The 18,482-nt window shown below is 61.4% G+C and overlaps 1 protein-coding gene across 1 annotated transcript in view; it reads left to right on the plus strand.

Moving 5' to 3' along the window:
- The first annotated feature begins 3,940 nt into the window (after positions 1–3,940).
- The window catches only part of ICAM5 (intercellular adhesion molecule 5), a 32,171-nt gene continuing 17,629 nt past the window's right edge, over positions 3,941–18,482 (plus strand). The window contains exons 1-6 of the mRNA XM_030545881.1: positions 3,941–4,046; positions 4,706–4,783; positions 5,122–5,394; positions 6,964–7,281; positions 14,884–15,156; positions 15,800–16,114. Coding sequence (XP_030401741.1) covers positions 4,708–4,783; positions 5,122–5,394; positions 6,964–7,281; positions 14,884–15,156; positions 15,800–16,114 — 1,255 coding nt within the window. The 5' untranslated portion in view covers positions 3,941–4,046; positions 4,706–4,707. The remainder of the gene's footprint in view (positions 4,047–4,705; positions 4,784–5,121; positions 5,395–6,963; positions 7,282–14,883; positions 15,157–15,799; positions 16,115–18,482) is intronic.

An 18,482-nucleotide genomic window follows, 5' to 3' on the forward strand; every position in this document is an offset into this window, starting at 1 on the left:
TGCAGCACACCCAGGTAGGCCCACACCCCGCTGCAGACAGACTGAAGTCGGCTTGGGGTGAGATGACTCCCCCAGCGCTCACGTTGTGAAGGCTGAACCCCCACTCTGTCACCCCGAGTGCAGGAAGTGGGGGCCACAAGGATTCTAAAAATTCATACTGGCTACTCCCAGCTGTATTAAACTCCCAAGGTTACAGCTTCTCGCTGACCTTGGCTTGGTAAACACTGCCACCAGCCAAGTGCAAAAAACCCTTTTGAGAACCCAGGAAGAAGCACTTGGGAATTCCTCCTTGTGGGGCACTGTCATAAACAGATAAGTAAGAGTTAATAGAACAGAAGTACTTCATATCTCTTTTGCCTGGAAAGGGTTAACAAAATCAGTGAGCCTGCCTGTCACCTGACCAGAGGAGCAGTCAGGGGCAGGATACTTTCAAATCTTGAGGGAGGGAAGTTTGTGTGTGTGCTGTTAGTGTTTGGTTGTTGTTCACTCTGGATTCTGAGAGTGACCAGACGTGCAACCAGGTTTCTCTCCAATCTCCCTGATACAGGCTCTTATATGTCCAGAATAGTAAGTACTAGGTGATAAGGCGAGTTAGGCTTATGTTTGTTTTCTTTATTTGCAAATGTGTATTTGGCTGGAAGGAGTTCAAATTTGTATTTTGCTGAAAGGATTTTATTTTGTACTTGTATACTTAGGCTGGGAGGGTATTCCCAGTGTCTATAGCTGAAAGACCCTGTAAAATATTCCATTTTTAAATTTACAAAGATAATTTTTACTGTTTTTTCTTTCTTTAATTAAAAGTTTCTTGTTTAAGAACCTGATTGTTTTTTTATTCTGGTGAGACCCCAGGGGACGGGGTCTAGATCCGCCAGGGAATTGGTGGGGAGAAAGGAGGGAAGGGGGACAGAGAGGCTAATTTCTCTCTGTTAGGATTACTTTCTCTCTCAGGGAGAGTCTGGGAGGGAGAGAGAGAAGGAGGGGGGAAGGTGAATTTTCCTCTCTGTGTTAAGATTCAAGGAGTTTGAATCACAGTGATCTTCCAGGGTAACCCAGGGAGGGGAAGCCTGGGAGAGGCAACGGTGAGGGAAAGGGTTTCCTTTCCTTGTGTTAAGATCCAGAGGGTCTGGGTCTTGGGGGACCCCGGGCAAGGTTGTGGGGGGACCAGAGTGTACCAGGCACTGGAATTCCTGGTTGGTGGCAGCGCTACAGGTTCTAAGCTGGTAACTGAGCTTAGAGGAATTCATGCTGGTACCCCATCTTTTGGACGCTAAGGTTCAGAGTGGGGAATTATACCATGACAGGCACCCTCAGCCCTTTCACTCGCCCCCCTCTGGGGAACAGCTGAGAAAGAAAACAAAGAAAATTAGCTGTGGCTATCAGCTAATCGCACAACATGCACAAGCCTCTTAGGACACCAAAATTCCAATCCTATTCTTTAAAAAAGTAAATTTTATAAAAAACAAAAAGAAAGAAAACACATGTGGAACTTAGGCTTTGGCTAGATTTTAAAAGATCGGTTCCAAAAATGAAGCCCTCAAACTAGCTTTCTTGGGGGTTCAGCTTAAAGGTTACAAGCAAACGAAAGCATCAGGGTTAGCACAGAGGAGATCCACAAGCCAAAATAAGAAATAAACCTGAAAGCATCTGTCTAAACATTCCCTGTCCACATGATTCCTTCCAGGTCTGGAAAATACCTTTTCATACCTGGTCCAAGCCTTGCACAGCATTGCAGCTCCATCCCTGCAGCCCAGAGACCAGCCAAAGGGAAAGGTTTTTTCCCATTTTTAAAAAGTTCTACTTTCCCACTGGCTCCTTTGCTCAGGTGCCCACCTGTGGGCTTGTTAACCCTTTGCAGGTAAAACAAGCAGAGAACAGACCAGGAAGGATTTTACAGCTAACTGGCTGGCTGGGTGTCCATAAGGGAGTTGCCCTTCATTGATCACACACCTGCACACCCCTTTTGAGAGACAAACCCGAAATAAAGTCTTGCACTGTATAGAAAAATCTGCACAGCGCAAGCGTAATGCCCACAGACCTGGGCGTTGGGATCAAACCTGGGACCTCTGGAGCTTAGGGCATGAGCCATTAAGCAAACTCATTAAGATCTCTGGCTAGGTGGTCATGGTGCCCCCTCTCCAAAGATGCCAACTGAAGGTGTTAGAGACAAAGAGATCAGCAGCCCCCTGGCCGGGGAAAGTGACAAAGGCCAGAAGGGAGGAGCTGGAGGGGCTTTCAGTCTGAAGCTGGCTGGGGACAAGGAGTGAGGATGCTCGTCCCCAGCCAGTCCCAAACTGAAACCCCCTCCAGCCCCTCCTCCTCTGCCTTTGTCTCTTTCCCAAGCCAGGGGGCCCCGATCTCTTTGTCTCCAACACCTTCAGTTGGCACCTTTGCAGGGGAGGGGCCCAGGCCATTAGTTGCCAGGAGACAAAGGTTGGTGGCCCAGAACCTGGGGGCCCAGCTGGCCGTGAAGGCTGGACCCCCCCCCCCTCAGCAGGGGCCAGGCTGGGAGCTGCTCCTAGGCCCTGGGTAACTTGTCTTAGAAAAGGGCTTTTATCTGTGCTAGAGGCATACAGCCCACGGAGAGGAGGGTAGTGTCTGTCACTGGCCTGTGTGGCTCCCCCTCGCTGGCCCAGCTCTGGCTCTGGCTCTGGCTCAGCTAGTAACTAACGTTTGGGTTGGTTTTTACCCCAGGCAGGGCTCTGAGGCACACACCGGGGGGGCCAGGGTGAGCTGGTGTGACGAACTGGGAAAGTTCTTAATGTTTTCTCTGAATACTGTGTTGGTGCCTCAGTGTCCCCATGGCAGTTCTTAAGTCTCTGGCAGAGCAAAGGGCCAGTGCACCTAAATGCCTGACACTCTGTCTCCTAGCAACTGATGGCCTGGGCCCCTCCTCTGCAAAGGTGCCAGCTGAAGGTGTTGGAGACAAAGGGATCAGGTGACCTCCTGGCCCGGGAAAGGGGCTGAGGAGAGAGGAGGGGCTGGAGGGGGTTGTTAGTCTGGAGCTGGCTGAGGGCAAACGTGGGGGTCTGGCTCACTGACCCCCAGAATGGACCTGGCCGAGGGGTCCGGTTCGTGGTACCTACAAGCTCTGTTTTAGACCCTGTTCCTGTCATCGAATAAACCTCTGTTTTACTGGCTGGCTGAGAGTCACGTCTGACTGCAAAGTGGGGGTGCAGGACCCTGTGGCTTCCCCAGGACCCCACTGGGGCGGGCTCGCTGTAGGAAGCGCACAGAGGGGCAGAGGATGCTAAATGCTCCAAGGAGAGACCCAGGAGGTGAAGCCGTGTGAGCTTCTTGCCCTGAACAAGTCTGCTCCAAGGGAGAGGAGGCTCCCCAAACTCCTGCCTGGCTTGGTGGGGAGCAGTTCCAGAGCATCGCCCAGTGACTCCGTGACAGCTGGTAACAGGGGGCTGGTTTCACACGTTGGGGGGACGACCCAGAGGGCGATGGTGTGTGTCTGGTCGGTCAGAACTTGGGGGGGGGGAATGGAGTTGAGGCGACTTGGTCTGGGGAGTCCCTAGCTGGCGCACGGCACATAGTGCCAACCTCTGGTGTGTCCCCCTCCCCCAGGCATTGGCCCTGGCTGGGGCTCAGCGCTGCTGGTTGGTGGAAGCCCCCAGGGCACTCCCAAGGGCACTGCCCCGTGATGTCTGCTGCAGCCAGAGGTGCCAGTGCCATGTGGGCAGACGTCCCTGTGCCGGCTTTCACCAAGCGACGTGAGCGCCTGTCACTGTCACGCTGCAGCCCCACGGGCTAGAGCCGCCCCTGGAATTACCCAGGTCCCAGCGGGCACGGCCCTGCTGCCACGGCTTCCCCGCTGGGGCATCCACAAAAGCTGCAGCAAAGCTGGCTCAGGTATGAGTCTGTGTCATGCGGACACACCCCCAGGGCAGGGCAGCTAGAGGCGGCTGCCTCTGTGCCCAAGGGTGTCAGCTGGCTGAGGGCTTCCTGGGATGTCCCCTTATCTCACCCAGCAGACAGCTCCGCACACGCCCCCCGGCTGCGCCCTCATTCCGCCATTCCAGCCAGCACCACCATTGTCGGAGGTAAGGTCCTGGGTTCTCTCCCCAGCTCTGGGAGAAGAGTGGGGGGCTGGTGGGATAGAGCAGAGGGGACTGGGAGCCAGGACTCCTGGGTTCTCTCCCTGGCTCTGGGAGAGGAGTGGGGGGCTGGTGGGATAGAGCAGAGGGGACTGGGAGCCAGGACTCCTGGGTTCTCTCCCTGGCTCTGGCAGGGGAGCGGGGGCTGGTGGGATAGAGCAGAGGGGACTGGGAGCCAGGACTCCTGGGTTCTCTCCCTGGCTCTGGCAGGGGAGCGGGGGCTGGTGGTCAGAGCTGGCAGGTGGGGGCTGGACTGATCTCTAACTACCAGGGATCAGGAGGGAACTGTCCCCACTGGGTTCCCATCACATCATCCTGCTGTCGGTCTCGCAGCTGGGGCTGGAGCAGCTGAGGCTGGGCTCCGTTGCAGACCAGATACCAGGCTAGATGGGCCCTGGGCTGAGCTGCCCTGGCAGTGCCTGTGCACCATCCCCACATTTCCAGTGACAGTGACTCAGTCCCCACTGCCCCGGCCCAGGGTCAAGGCGGGGCCCCTGGCAAGACTCCCATTGACTTCAGTGGGCTTGGACCAGGCCCCATGGTACCGACAGAAAACCCAAGCCCGGCTCCCCAGACTCCTGCTCTCTCTGTCCCTCTCTCCTCAGCCATGAGACCCCAGCGGCTCCAGCATCCCTCTCCCGGGGGCTCCCTGGCGCGGCTGCTGCTTCTCCTGGCGCTGCCAGGTAAGTGCCCCCCCTTCCCCTCACTGGTTCAGGCTGCGTGTCCCCAGGGGAATGCTAGTGGGACCGGGCTGGGCTGGGAGCACCCCACTGGCCCAGCAGTGAGCTGGTGACCTCGATTTGTTTTGCTCACGGTCAATGAAGGCACCTTCTTACAGAATCACTAGGAGGGGAGTGGTGTCTAGTGGTTAGAGCAGATGGGGGTCTGGGAGCCAGGACTGCTGGGTTCTCTCCCTGGCTGTGGGAAGGGAGTGGGGTTTGATGTTCTGCTTTCTCAGTTCCACTGGGCTGTATCCTCCAAAGGTGTAGCCACAGCGGGACAGATCCGTTTGCCATTTCAGGGGCTGCGCAGGGCTCGTTTGAGGTAAGCGTTTCGCCGGAAGCTGCCATGGTGGAGCACGGAGGGTCTGTCTGGATAAACTGCAGCACCACGTGCCAGAATCCTGCTGCCAACGGCAGCCTGGAGACCTCGCTCACCAAAGCCGATAGTAAAAGAGGACCTGGGTGGGCGGCCTTTCTCCTCGTCGCTATCACGGAGTGGGTGTCGGCCCCTCAGTGCTACTTCACCTGCGATGGAGATACGAAGGTGGCGGCTGCAAACATCTCCTCTTACCGTAAGTGCCGCTGGCTCCCAGCTGCAGTGGGTCTGGGGCGGCTTTTGTGCCACTGACACTTTCTGGTGCAGTGTAGCGCTAGAGAAAGGGAAAAGTTGCTGACGGACAGCAGGGTACAAAGCTGGGCTCTGGCCCCAGGGCAGGGGACTGGCTGGCTCGGGAGGGGGGGCAGGGAACGGGACAGGGGCCTTTCCCCTCTGGGGACACTGACTCTGGTCCATTAAGCCAGGCAGCACCCGCGGGTAGTTACCCTCGGCAGCCGTTGGGTGGGAGGAGTTGCGGGGGCTCAGTCTGGCTCCTGGCAGGGCAGGAATCCACATCAACCGCCTGCCCCACATAGAGCCCCTGCCGGCCGGTCAGCGAGTCTGAGCCTGGCTCCTGCCGCCAGCAGGGTCCCCTCCGGGGCAGGGCTCAGCCGGCCTGGGGCGCGGGGATGCCCCTTCCAGCTCTTCCCCCAGCAGCACCCGGGTCGACGGGATCCGATTAACCGACCTTCGGCGTCAGTTCCTCAGTGCTACTCCCCCTGCCGTGGAGAGCGGCAAACCGCAAGTGACTCACAGAACCAGGCTGCTGGGCAGGGCCCGGGCTTGGATTCCTGGGGCACATCCCCTCGGCTGTGGGGAGTCCCGGGGTCCCTCATGGGAGAGGCCACCCCCAGAGGTAGATGAATTGCCTCTGCCGGACCCTCCCCAGCTCGGGTCCAGTGTGGCGACTGGTGCCCGGGGAAAGGGGCTGGTGACACAGGGCTCTGGCCGCCCCCCCGGGAAGAGGCAGGTGGCCCCCAGAGGGACGTGGTGGGAGGTTCTGCAAAGGCCCAGGGAACAAGCCAACCCAGGGACAAGCAGCGTTTGGCAGACGGATTTCGGCTGCATCCTCCCTCACAGCGAGGCAGGCGCAGGCTGCACTCTCCGCTCCGGGCCTGGGCTGCCCCTCGCCCTGCGCTGGCCCAGCTGCATGGCTCCGGGCGGTGCCGCTCTCGCGGAGCGGATGGCAGCTCCACAGGGAGCTGGGCGGCTCTATCTGGAGAGGAGAGATAAGAGCTGCCCGAAGGGCAGAGCCAGGGGCAGTTTGAAACGCAGCCCAGGCGGGCGCAGCTACCGAAGGCAGGAGGAGCCACCGCCCCAAGGCCGGGGGGCAGGGGGAGGGCAGGGCCAGCGGAGTGGGGAGCAGCCCAGGCGAGAGCAGCTACCGAAGTCAGGAGGAGCCATCGCCCCAAAGCCGGGGGAAGGCAGGGCCTGCAAAGGGCGAAGGGGGGAGCAGCCAGGGGAAGCAGATGAGGGGCTGAAGGAACAACCCGGGGCTCCCGGCCGGGCCTGGAGGCTTCTAGACTTTGAAGGTTGCTGCTCCCAACAGAAGGGGCCCGGGCAGGCGGTGCCTGGCTGGGGCAAGGCTGACGGACGAGGTGCTGCAGTGAAGATCCCCTGCCACTCTGCACGCAGGCACGAGGCGTGCCAGGCACTCACCGAACTCTGGGAGCTGGGCTCTTCTCCCCCTGGGGCCGGGGCTGGGACGGTCCCCATGTTGGATTCCTGCTTCAGGCTGCCCATGGCTCCATGTCTGTCATTCCAGGGGTGCCGGAGCGGGTGGTGCTGGAGCCACTCCCCGAGATGGAGCTGGGTCGGGCCTATAACCTGACGTGCTGGGTTCTGAACGTGGCTCCCGTCACGCACCTCACCGTGACCCTCCGCCAGGGGGGACGGACCCTGCACATGGAGACCTTCCAGAACCATACTGGGATCGGACCCAACGACATCCCAGTGACCCATGAGATCACCCCTCGGCGCTGGGACCATGGGCAGGAGATCACCTGCCACGCAGCCCTGGACCTGATGCCACACGGGCCCCACTTTGAAAACAGCTCCTCTGTGGTGGAGCTCCAGGAGGCCGGTGAGTTCAGGCTCACTCCGTGCCAGGGGGACCAACCCGGTGCTGGCAGCTCAAGTCACACATTTAATGGGATGGGGGTCAAGTGCTCCTGTCCCCCCAACCCCAGAACACTGAATGGATGGAGGGAGCCAGGCAGGGAATCCTGCTCTAAAGCCAGAGCCAGAGCCAGGGTCAGGCATTTATGGGTCTGTTGCACCTGGTTGCACAAAGCCAGGTGGTTTTCACAGGAAATGTGTGGAAAAATTCAGAGTCAGTTTGGTTTTATTTTCATCAAAATGTATGTTTAAAAGCAACACAAATGGAAAAACATTCCATCTCCGAGAGTGGGTATTGCCTGACCGCGCCCAAGGCCCAGCCACCTCTCTGGACTGGATCACAGCGGCTGGTGGAAACACCGAACAGCCCCGGCCGAGATCAGGGACCTGTTGTGCCGGGTGAAACCCCCGGCAAGAAAGGAGGAAGGGTCAGATTTTTAAAGGGATTTGGGCACCTAAAGATCCAGACAGGTGCATAGTGGGATTTTGAAAATTACCAGAACAGGGAGGCTCCTAACTCCCATTGGTTCTCTGGGTGCCCAGGAAAGTTGGGCACTTTGCACCTACTAGGTGCCTATCTGTATCTGTAGGCACCGAACTCTCTCTTCAATCCAGCCCTAAATCCATTGGTGCGAGGCAGGCTGGGTGCTTGGAGTTGGACTGGCTGCTAGATGGGGATAAACTCCACTTTCCCTTCGCATGGCCCAGGATCTGCCCCTGCAGCCCAGGGGAAGTGAGACTCCTCCTGAATTCCTGGGGTTTGATCCCGGCTGGTCTCGGTCCTGGCCGGGGGCCGCAGTGAAAACACCGGGGCCATATTTTCATTTTGTTTCTTTACCAACATTGTTTAGCGACACCACTGGAGAAATTCAGGGGGGAGTTATGGGAAGGGAATTTAACCCTTTTCTGTCTCCTTTTCCAGAGAGCCTGACGGCTAAAATAATCGCAATTTCTGCAATTGCCACCATATCGGCCACTCTGCTGAGCATTCTGGCCTGGGGGCTGGCTCAGCGGGACAGGTCCCGGAGAAAGGCCAGGCCAGAGCCCGGGGAAGCAACGTCGAGCCAGGCCAATTTCGAGATGGCCCAGGCCAGCACAGAAGATGCCCCAGAAGAAGGAGGCAGCTTGAATCCTGCTGAAGACACTTCCCCATAGAGCAGACGGCAGAGCTCAGGCAGGCAGCGAGCAGCTGTGTGGTGCCAAGCGGCAGCCGCTCAGACGGGAGATGAACAGAGACTATGGGACAGGGTCCATGTGCTGCAGGGCAGGTTGCAGTGCTTCTAGTGAATGTTGCCAAGCACTCCCCCGTTTCCCATGCGTCTACCTCTGCCAGACTTTGACCTTTCAGACTGAAATTCCTGGGCCAGGTCTGCTCCGGGCTGGGCTTTGAGGTGAAAGTCTCTGCAGAAGCGTTTGAGAGGGAGACTAGGCAGAAATACATTGCTTGCGCTGTGCTAAAACCTTTCTTGCAGCTGTTCAGTGGAGAAGCACTCACCCTCGGGCGGCCCGTGTGCTGCGGCTGTGAAAAACCACTCAGGTCTGGCCTGGTTCGGAGCCGCTGCGCACACGCTCAGCAGGGCACTGGGAGCTCACTCGGCTCCTAGCACAGCCTCAAAGGGCAGGCCCTGGGCGCTGGGAACCTAACGCCCGGCGAGGCGCTGCTGGCCAAGCACAGGCGGCTGCTCTGCCTAGAGGCTGCTTCCCCATCACTCCCCCCGTTGCCAGGGCGCGTGGTGAGGAATGTCCCAGGGCATCGAGTCAGCATGTCACCCACTCACCCTTTGTGGGGGAGAAGGGCTGGCAGATGCCCGGAAGGGGCACTGGGGACAGTTGGCATCACAAGATCCCTGCCAGCAGCCCCAGGAGAACCTGCCCTTCTGGGGGCAGAGGGCGGCACCCACCAGGGGACACTGGAGGGAACTCAGCTCGTTCCATGTGGTGCCAGAGCTGGGCTCACAAGGGAGGCAGCGTGGCCTAGTGGGTGCATCCTAGTCCTGGCGGACCTCAGACAAGGCACATCCCCGCCCACCCATGGGCTGTTTAGCCTGGGAGCTCTTTGGGGCAGGGGCTGTCTCGTCTTGCTGTGTCCGTAGAAGGCCCTGGCACCATATACCCCTTGGCTGCCTTCTCAGCTGACCCGGTCAGTGAACTCCCTCCCTTGCCCCTTCTGGGAAGGCACAGCCCAGCGCAGGCAGCCAAGGCAGAGCCCAGCCCTTCCTCTTGTAGCTTAGAGGCCCATGGTTCAGGCCAGCTGCGCAGGGAAGGGGGCGCGTCCTTGCTGAGCCTCTGGGGGGACGAGCGATGCAGCCACATTGTCTGCAAACATCAGGAAGCCGGTGTGATGGGCTGAATCACAGAAACCCCCGGGAGCTGCCACCGGATGTGCTTCTGTCCCTGCTTTCCTGCCCCTAAGTCAGCTTAGGACTTCAGTGCCCTGGCCTGCTGCAAACCCAGACCCAGGTCTGAACCACGTCCCCTGACAGTTGTAGGCTTAACTGAAAGCAGCTCACAGAAGTCTTCCTGTCTTTAACACTCAGATGCCCAACTCCCAATGAGGTCTAAACCCAACTCAATCCGTTTTACTCTGTACAACGCTTATGCAGGGTAAACTCATCAATGGTTCGCCCTCTGTAACACTGACAGAGAGAGATGCACAGCTGTTTGCACCCCCACCTCACTATTAACACACACTCTGGGTTAATTAATAAGTAAAAGTGCTGTTATTAAATACAGAAAGGAGGATTTAAGTGGTTCTGAGTAGTAACAGGCAGAACAAAGTGAATTACCAAGTAAAATAAAACAAAAGACGCAAGTCTGGGTCTAAGAAACCGAATACAAATAACACCTCCCCAGTTCCAGTGAGCTTCCTTTTACAGATTAGTCTCCTGCTAGTCTGGGCCCAGCAATCGCTCGCACCCCCTGTCCTTACTGTCCTTTGTTCCAGTCTCTTTCAGGTATCTTTGGGGGTGGAGCGACTCTCTTGAGCCAGCTGAAGACAAAATGGAGGGGTCTTCCACGGGCTTAAATAGCCTTTCTCTTGTGGGGGGAGACCCCCTTGTGACGAACTAGGAATGTTCTTAATGTTTGCTCTGAATACTGTATTGGTGCCGCAGTGTCCCCATGGCAGTTCTTAAGTATCTGGCAGAGCAATGGCCAGTGCACCTAAGTGCCTGACACTCTGTCTCCTAGCAACTGATGGCCTGGGCCCCCCCTCTGCAAAGATGCCAGCTGAAAGTGTTGGAGACAAAGGGATCAGGTGACCTCCTGGCCCGGGAAAGGAGCTGAGCAGAGAGGAGGGGCTGGGAGGGGTGGTTAGTCTGGAGCTGGCTGAGGGCAGACGTAGGGGTCTGGCTCACTGACCCCCAGAATGGATCCGGCCGAGGGGTCCGGTTCTCTGTACCTACAAGCTGTTTTAGACCCTGTTTCTGTCATTGAATAAACCTCTGTGTTACTGGCTGGCTAAGAGTCACGTCTGACTGCAAAGTGGGGGTCAGGACCCGGTGGCTTCCCCAGGACCCCGCTGGGGTGGACTCGCTGTGGGAAGCGCAAGGAGGGGCAGAGGATGCTGAATGCTCCAAGGAGAGACCCAGGAGGTGAAGCCGTGTGAGCTTCTTGCCCTGAACAAGTCTGCTCCAAGGGAGAGGAGGCTCCCCAAAGTCCTGACTGGCTTGGTGAGGAGCAGTTCCGGAGCATCCCCCGGGAACTCCGTGACACCCCTCCTCTCTCCTATGCAAAGTCCAGCTCCAAGATGGAGTCTGGAGTCACCTGGGCAAGTCAAATTCCCATGCAGGACTCACAGTCTTTACAGGTAGAAGCTATTGTTTACATGGTATCTTGTATGTCTCCAGGAAGACTTCTTACGTGGATTGGAGCCTTCTCAGATGCAGTGTTCCCCAAGTGCTTCCTGACCGGGTACTTAACTTTGGGAATTCCTTTCTCCAGGAATTGACCAAATGCTCTACCAAGGCTATTTAGCAATCAAGCCAGCACGCCAATATTCGTAACGCTGAATACAGGAATGATATATGCATACAAACAGGAGGAACACATCCCAGGGACACTTCCCAGCTTAGGTCACTCAGGGCCCAGCGCTGGGCCTGGCCAGAAACAAGAATTCCGGTTCACGAAAACTGTCACAGTTTCCAAATTGTGCTTCTGTCTGCACTGGCACGGCACGGAGCTGCACGAAACAACACAAGAAAGCAAGAGGAGTCAACAGCCCATGGGCAGGGACGCCCCGGGGCCAGGGGAGAGCAGGGTCCAGCCCCTGCACATCTGAATCAGACAGAGAAGTGTGCAGGGGGCTGGATGGACGGACAGAGGGGGGCATAGGGGGATAGGCAGACAGCCAGGTGTGTAGGGGCAAGGATGGACAGACATGTAGAGGGACAGATGGACAGAGGGGGCATAGGGGAACAGATAGTCCAGTGTGTAGGGGGATGTGTGGACAGAGAGGGGCGCATGGGGATAGACAGACAGGTGAATAGGGGGACGGACAGATGGACAGAGGGGGCGTAAGGGGATGGACGGAAAGAGGGGGAAGTAGAAGGATGGATGGACAGAGGGGGGGTGTTGGGGGACAGACAGACAGAGGGGGGTGTCGGAGGATGGAGGGACAGAGGGGGATGTGAAGGGACAGAAGAGGGGCATCAGGGGATGGCCGGAAGAGGGCGGTGTGGGGTTCTGGGCAGCGCCCGGCACGACCGGGCCCTGATCTCGGCCGGGGTCTGGGCAGCGCCCGGCCTGACGGGGCCCCGATCTCGGCCGGGGTCGGGCCCGGGTATGTGCAGCGCCCGGCCCGAAGGGGACTTGATCTCGGCCAGGGTCTGGGCAGCGCCCGGCCCCACAGGGCCCCGATCTCGGCCGGGGTCGGGGTCGGGCCAGGGTCTGGGCAGCGCCTGGCCCGGCAGGGCCCCGATCTCGGCCGGGGTCTGGGCAGCGCCCGGCCCCATGGGGCCCTGAACTCAGCCGCGGTCTGGGCAGCGCCCGGCCCCACGGGGCCCTGATCTCGGTCGGGGTCAGGCTGGGGTCTGGGCAGCGCCCGGCCCGACGGGACCCCGATCTCGGCCGGGGGTCTGCGCAGCGCCCGGCCCGACGGGGCCCCGATCTCGGCCAGGGTCTGCGCAGCGCCCGGCCCGACGGGGCCCCGATCTCGGCCGGGGTCTGCGCAGCGCCCGGCCCGACGGGGCCCCGATCTCGGCCGGGGTCTGCGCAGCGCCCGGCCCGACGGGGCCCCGATCTCGGCCGGGGTCTGCGCAGCGCCCGGCCCGACGGGGCCCGATCTCGGCCGGGGTCTGGGCAGCGCCCGGCCCCACGGGGCCCCGATCTCGGCCGGGGTCTGGGCAGCGCCGGCCCCACGGGGCCCGATCTCGGCCGGGGGCTGGGCAGCGCCGGCCCCACGGGGCCCCGATCTCGGCCGGGGTCTGGGCAGCGCCCGGCCCCACGGGGCCCCGATCTCGGCCGGGGTCGGGGCAGCGCCCGGCCCCACGGGGCCCCGATCTCGGCCGGGGTCGGGGCAGCGCCCGGCCCCACGGGGCCCCGATCTCGGCCGGGGTCGGGGCAGCGCCCGGCCCCACGGGGCCCCGATCTCGGCCGGGGTCGGGGCAGCGCCTGGCGCGGCGGGGCTCTGTGTCCCTCGGAGCCCTGACCCCAGAGGTGCCAGCACTGGGCAGGGGCGTTCCGTGGGCTGAGTTGCTGCAGGAAGCGGAGGAAACCCGGGCTCCGGCGCCGGCCAGTTCCCGGGAACTCAGGGGCGGGCGCCCGGGCTTCCGCGCTGCGCTGCGCCGCGCTGCCTCCTCCGCCTAGATACCGAGTCCCGGCGCCGCCACTCCCGAGCCCTGCGGCTCCCCCGCAGCCATGCGGCTCCGGCAGCTCGCATCCCTGCTGCTGCTGCTGGCGCTCCCAGGTACGTACCCCGCGGATCGGGGCCGGCGCGATGCCAGCGGGGAGGGGCTGCGAGCGCCGGGCAGGGTCGGGACCGGCCCACGTGCCGGACTCCCCGCCCCCAGCCCGTGCCCGGCTTGCGGGGGGCGGGGGGACCCCGAGAGGGAGCCAGTCCGGCCGCCGGGGGGTGGGGGGGGGTGGTTTGGCGTGCGGCTTCTTAAGAAAAGGCTCCTCCCGATACTGCGTGGGAGGTGTTGGGCACCAGTGGTTGCGGGGGCGTGGTCTGGGAGCCAGGACTCCTGGGTTCTCTCCCCAGCGCTGGGAGGGGAGTGGGGGTGCTGGGAGCCAGGGCTCCTGGGTTCTCTCCCCAACACTAGGAGGGGGCTGGGAGCCAGGACTCCTGGGTTCTCTCCCCAGCGCTGGGAGGGGAGTGGGGGGCTGGGAGCCAGGGCTCCTGGGTTCTCTCCCCAGCGCTGGGAGGGGAGTGGGGGGCTGGGAGCCAGGACGCCTGGGTTCTCTCCCCAGCGCTGGGAGGGGAGTGGGGGTGCTGGGAGCCAGGGCTCCTGGGTTCTCTCCCCAACACTAGGAGGGCGCTGGGAGCCAGGACTCCTGGGTTCTCTCCCCAGCGCTGGGAGGGGAGTGGGGGGCTGGGAGCCAGGGCTCCTGGGTTCTCTCCCCAGTGCTGGAAGGGGGCTGGGAGCCAGGACTCCTGGGTTCTCTCCCTAGCGCTGGGAGGGGAGTGGGGGGCTGGGAGCCAGGACTCCTGGGTTCTCTCCCCAGCGCTGGGAGGGGAGCGGGGGGCTGGGAACCAGGACTCCTGGGTTCTCTCCCCAGCGCTGGGAGGGGAGCGGGGGGCTGGAAGCCAGGACTCCTGAGTTCTCTCCCCAGCGCTGGGAGGGGAGCGGGGGGCTGGAAGCCAGGACTCCTGAGTTCTCTCCCCAGCGCTGGGAGGGGAGTGGGGGGCTGGGAGCCAGGACTCCTGGGTTCTCTCCCCAGCTTTGGAAGGGGAGTGGGGGGCTGGGAGCCAGGACTCCTGGGTTCTCTCCCCAGCGCTGGGAGGGGAGTGGGGGGCTGGGAGCCAGGACTCCTGGGTTCTCTCCCCAGCTTTGGAAGGGGAGTGGGGGGCTGGGAGCCAGGACTCCTGGGCATGCCATGCATCTGACGAAGTGGGGATTCACCCGTGAAAGCTCATGCTCCAATATGTCTGTTAGTCTACAAGGTGCCACAGGACTCTGTTGCTTTTTACAGATCCAGACTAACACGGCTACCCGTCTGATACAGGACTCCTGAGTTCTCTCCTCAGCCCTGGAAGGGGAGTGGGATCTAGTGGTTGGGGGTGGGGACTCCTGGGTTCTCTCCCCAGCTCTGGGAGGCAAGTGGGGATAGAGATGGGGTCACTGGGAGTCCAGGACTCTGAGCTGCCCTGGAACTTCAGGCAAGTCCCTTCGCTGCTCCCTGCCTCAGTTTCCCTGCTGGTGAAGTGGGAACAATAATGTTTGCAAAGTGCTTTGGGATCGTCGAATGGAGGGCATTGGACCCCCACAGTGTCGTTACTGTAACGAGGCTGAGCTGCCGCCCTGGGCATGGATTCGAAACGCCGGGGGAGGCTGCCCTGACCCCGGTGTCCTGCGGCACCTGGGAGCCCTCCTGAGGCTCAGCACAACAGGTGCGTTTGCCATTTCAGGGGCTGCAGAACAATCCTTTAACGTGAGCCTTTGGCCAGAAGACTCCGTGGTGGAGCATGGAGGCTCCATCTGGTTAAACTGCAGCCACACGTGCCGGGATCCTAGTGCCAGGGGTGGCCTTGAGACCTCGCTCACCAAAGCCCAAAATAAAAGTGGGCCCGGATGGATGGCCCAAGAGCTGGTTGATATCCAGGAGTGGGTGTCGGCCCCTCAGTGCTATTTCAACTGCTATGGAAACGTAACCTGTGCGGTTGCCCACATCACCACTTACCGTAAGTAACTCACTTAAGGAGGCTGCTGGGGGATGGTTACGGGGGTTCCAGGGGGTTGACCGAGTCCTGTGTGGGGAATCCCAGATTCTTTCCTGGGGAGGCAGGACATGAGCCATCAGAGTAGAGACCCTCCTGGAGCAGATGGGGATCCTTGTGTAGTTCTGGGGAAAGAAGCTGGGTCAGCTTCTCCAGAGACTCCGGACTCAGTTTAGCCTTGTAGCAGCACAAACTTTCCCCGAGTCCACAAACCCCATCGGATGGGACCCACCCCCAGGGCGAAAGGGGGGTTAGTCACAGAGGAGCATGCTGCCCTCAGTCTCAATATAGAGGTTGTCGATGGGATGCCTGCATTGTGCCCAGCATCATGGGGATCCATTCCGTTGGGAACCCATGTGGTCCCACCTTTCCCCTGCTACTGGAGTGACCTATGGGGCCAGCCAGCCAGCACAAAGGTCCTAGATCTGTCAGCTGGTGTGGGGGTGTGATCAGGGCAGAGAGATGCAGCCAGCTGCAGGTGCTGTCTCTTGAACAGTGCAGATGATGCGGTGGGACATGCTGCAGGATTTGGCCATGCCCTGGTGGATCCCACCGCAGCCACCATATTGGATTCCTGAAAGGTGCCTGTGTCTTTGTGTCACTCCAGGGCCGCCAGAGTGGGTGGTGCTGGAGCCGCTCCCAGAGATGGAGCTGGGCCAGGTCTATAACCTGACGTGCCGAGTTCTGAACGTGGCTCCCGTCACGCACCTCAGCGTGACCCTCCGCCAGGGGGGACGGACCCTGCACACGGAGACCTTCCAGAACCACACCGGGACCGGACCCGACGACGTCACAGTGACCCACGAGATCATCCCTCAGCGACGGGACCACGGGCAGGAGGTCACCTGCCACACAGCCCTGGACCTGAGGCTGCAAGGGCAGTTTTTCCAAAACTCCCCTGCAGTGGAGCTCAGGGTTTTTGGTGAGTGCCAATTCATTAGCCCCGGCCTCTCAGACGGGCCCTTTTGCGAGTGCCCAGTGCCGACACTCTGATCAAGAATCTAGCCCAAACCGCAGGGAAACAAGAACCAGACCCTTGGCTCGCCTGCCTCCCCTCTGAGCCGCCCGCTCATGCTCTGACAGCTGCCAGGTCTGCGAGAATTATAATCCCGTTAGCGGGAGTCTATTAATAACTCTGTGACGAATCCCCCAGCTCGCTCCTCGCCTTTGTCTCTGAGCTCCAGGCTTTGGTGGAGCTGCAGTGGCTGCTTGACTCACCTCGTTTCTCCCGTTGCCAGGGCGAGCGATCTTGGAGCTCACCTGGGCGTTTTCAATCTGCTGCAAACCCTCCTCTCAGTGGGAGAGAAGAAGTGCCAGCGCTTCCCGTGGGCAGGACAAGGCACTCTCAGGAGGTGTCATTAACCACTGTCTGCCCTGCTCAGCGGTGCAGTGAGTCCGTCCAGCCTGGGGTCCTGACGAGAACGGCTGCGCTGGGTCCCAGCAATGGTCCGTCCAGCCTGGGGTCCTGACGAGAACGGCCGCGCTGGGTCCCAGCAATGGTCCGTCCAGCTGGGGGTCCCTGACGAGAATGGCTACCCTGGGTCCCAGCAATGGTCCATCCAGCCCGGGTCCGTGACGAGAACGGCCATGCTGGGTCCCAGCAATGGTCCGTCCAGCCCGGGGTCCCTGACGAGTACGGCCGTGCTGGGTCCCAGCAATGGTCCGTCCAGCCCGGGGTCCCTGACGAGAACGGCCGCGCTGGGTCCCAGCAATGGTCCGTCCAACCCGGGGTCCTGACGAGAACGGCCGCGCTGGGTCCCAGCAATGGTCCGTCCAGCCGCGGGTCCCTGACGAGAACGGCCGCGCTGGGTCCCAGCAATGGTCCGTCCAGCCCGGGGTCCTGACGAGAACGGCCGCGCTGGGTCCCAGCAATGGTCCGTCCAGCCTGGGGTCCATGATGAGAACGGCCGCGCTGGGTCCCAGCAATGGTCCGACCAGCTGGGGGTCCCTGACGAAAACGGCCGCGCTGGGTCCCAGCAATGGTCCGTCCAGCCCGGGGTCCCTGACGAGAACGGCCGCGCTGGGTCCCAGCAATGGTCCGTCCAGCCAGGGGTCCTGACGAGAACGGCTGCGCTGGGTCCCAGCAATGGTCCGTCCAGCCCGGGTCCCTGACGAGAACGGCCGCGCTGGGACCCAGCAATGGTCCGTCCAGCCGGGGGTCCCTGACGAGAACGGCCGCGCTGGGTCCCAGCAATGGTCCGTCCAGCCGGGGGTCCCTGACGAGAACGGCCGCGCTGGGTCCCAGCAATGGTCCGTCCAGCCCGGGGTCCCTGACGAGAACGGCCGTGCTGGGTCCCAGCAATGGTCCGTCCAGCCCGGGGTCCCTGACGAGAACGGCCGCGCTGGGTCCCAGCAATGGTCCGTCCAGCCCGGGGTCCCGATGAGAACGGCCGCGCTGGGTCCCAGCAATGGTCCGTCCAGCCCGGGTCCGTGACGAGAACGGCCGCGCTGGGTCCCAGCAATGGTCCATCCAGCCCGGGTCCGTGACGAGAACGGCCGCGCTGGGTCCCAGCAATGGTCCGTCCAGCCGGGGGTCCCTGACGAGAACGGCCGCGCTGGGTCCCAGCAATGGTCCGTCCAGCCCGGGTCCGTGACGAGAACGGCCGCGCTGGGTCCCAGCAATGGTCCGTCCAGCCCGGGGTCCCTGACGAGAACGGCCGTGCTGGGTCCCAGCAATGGTCCATCCAGCCCGGAGTCCTGACGAGAATGGCTGCGCTGGGTCCCAGCAATGGTCCGTCCAGCCCGGAGTCCTGACGAGAACGGCCGCGCTGGGTCCCAGCAATGGTCCGTCCAGCCGGGGGTCCCTGATGAGAACGGCCGCGCTGGGTCCCAGCAATGGTCCGTCCAGCCCGGGTCCCTGACGAGAATGGCTGCGCTGGGTCCCAGCAATGGTCCGTCCAGCCGGGGGTCCGTGACGAGAATGGCCGCGCTGGGTCCCAGCAATGGTCCGTCCAGCCGGGGGTCCCTGACGAGAACGGCTGCGCTGGGTCCCAGCAATGGTCCGTCCAGCCGGGGGTCCCTGATGAGAACGGCCGCGCTGGGTCCCAGCAATGGTCCGTCCAGCCCGGGGTCCCTGACGAGAACGGCCGCGCTGGGTCCCAGCAATGGTCCGTCCAGCCAGGGGTCCCTGACGAGAACGGCCGCGCTGGGTCCCAGCAATGGTCCGTCCAGCCGGGGGTCCCTGACGAGAACGGCCGCGCTGAGTCCCAGCAATGGTCCGTCCAGCCCGGGTCCGTGACGAGAACGGCCGCGCTGGGTCCCAGCTATGGTCCGTCCAGCTGGGGGTCCCT

The sequence above is a fragment of the Gopherus evgoodei genome, unplaced genomic scaffold, assembly GCF_007399415.2.
Source record: "Gopherus evgoodei ecotype Sinaloan lineage unplaced genomic scaffold, rGopEvg1_v1.p scaffold_40_arrow_ctg1, whole genome shotgun sequence".
NCBI classification, from domain to species: Eukaryota; Metazoa; Chordata; order Testudines; family Testudinidae; genus Gopherus; species Gopherus evgoodei.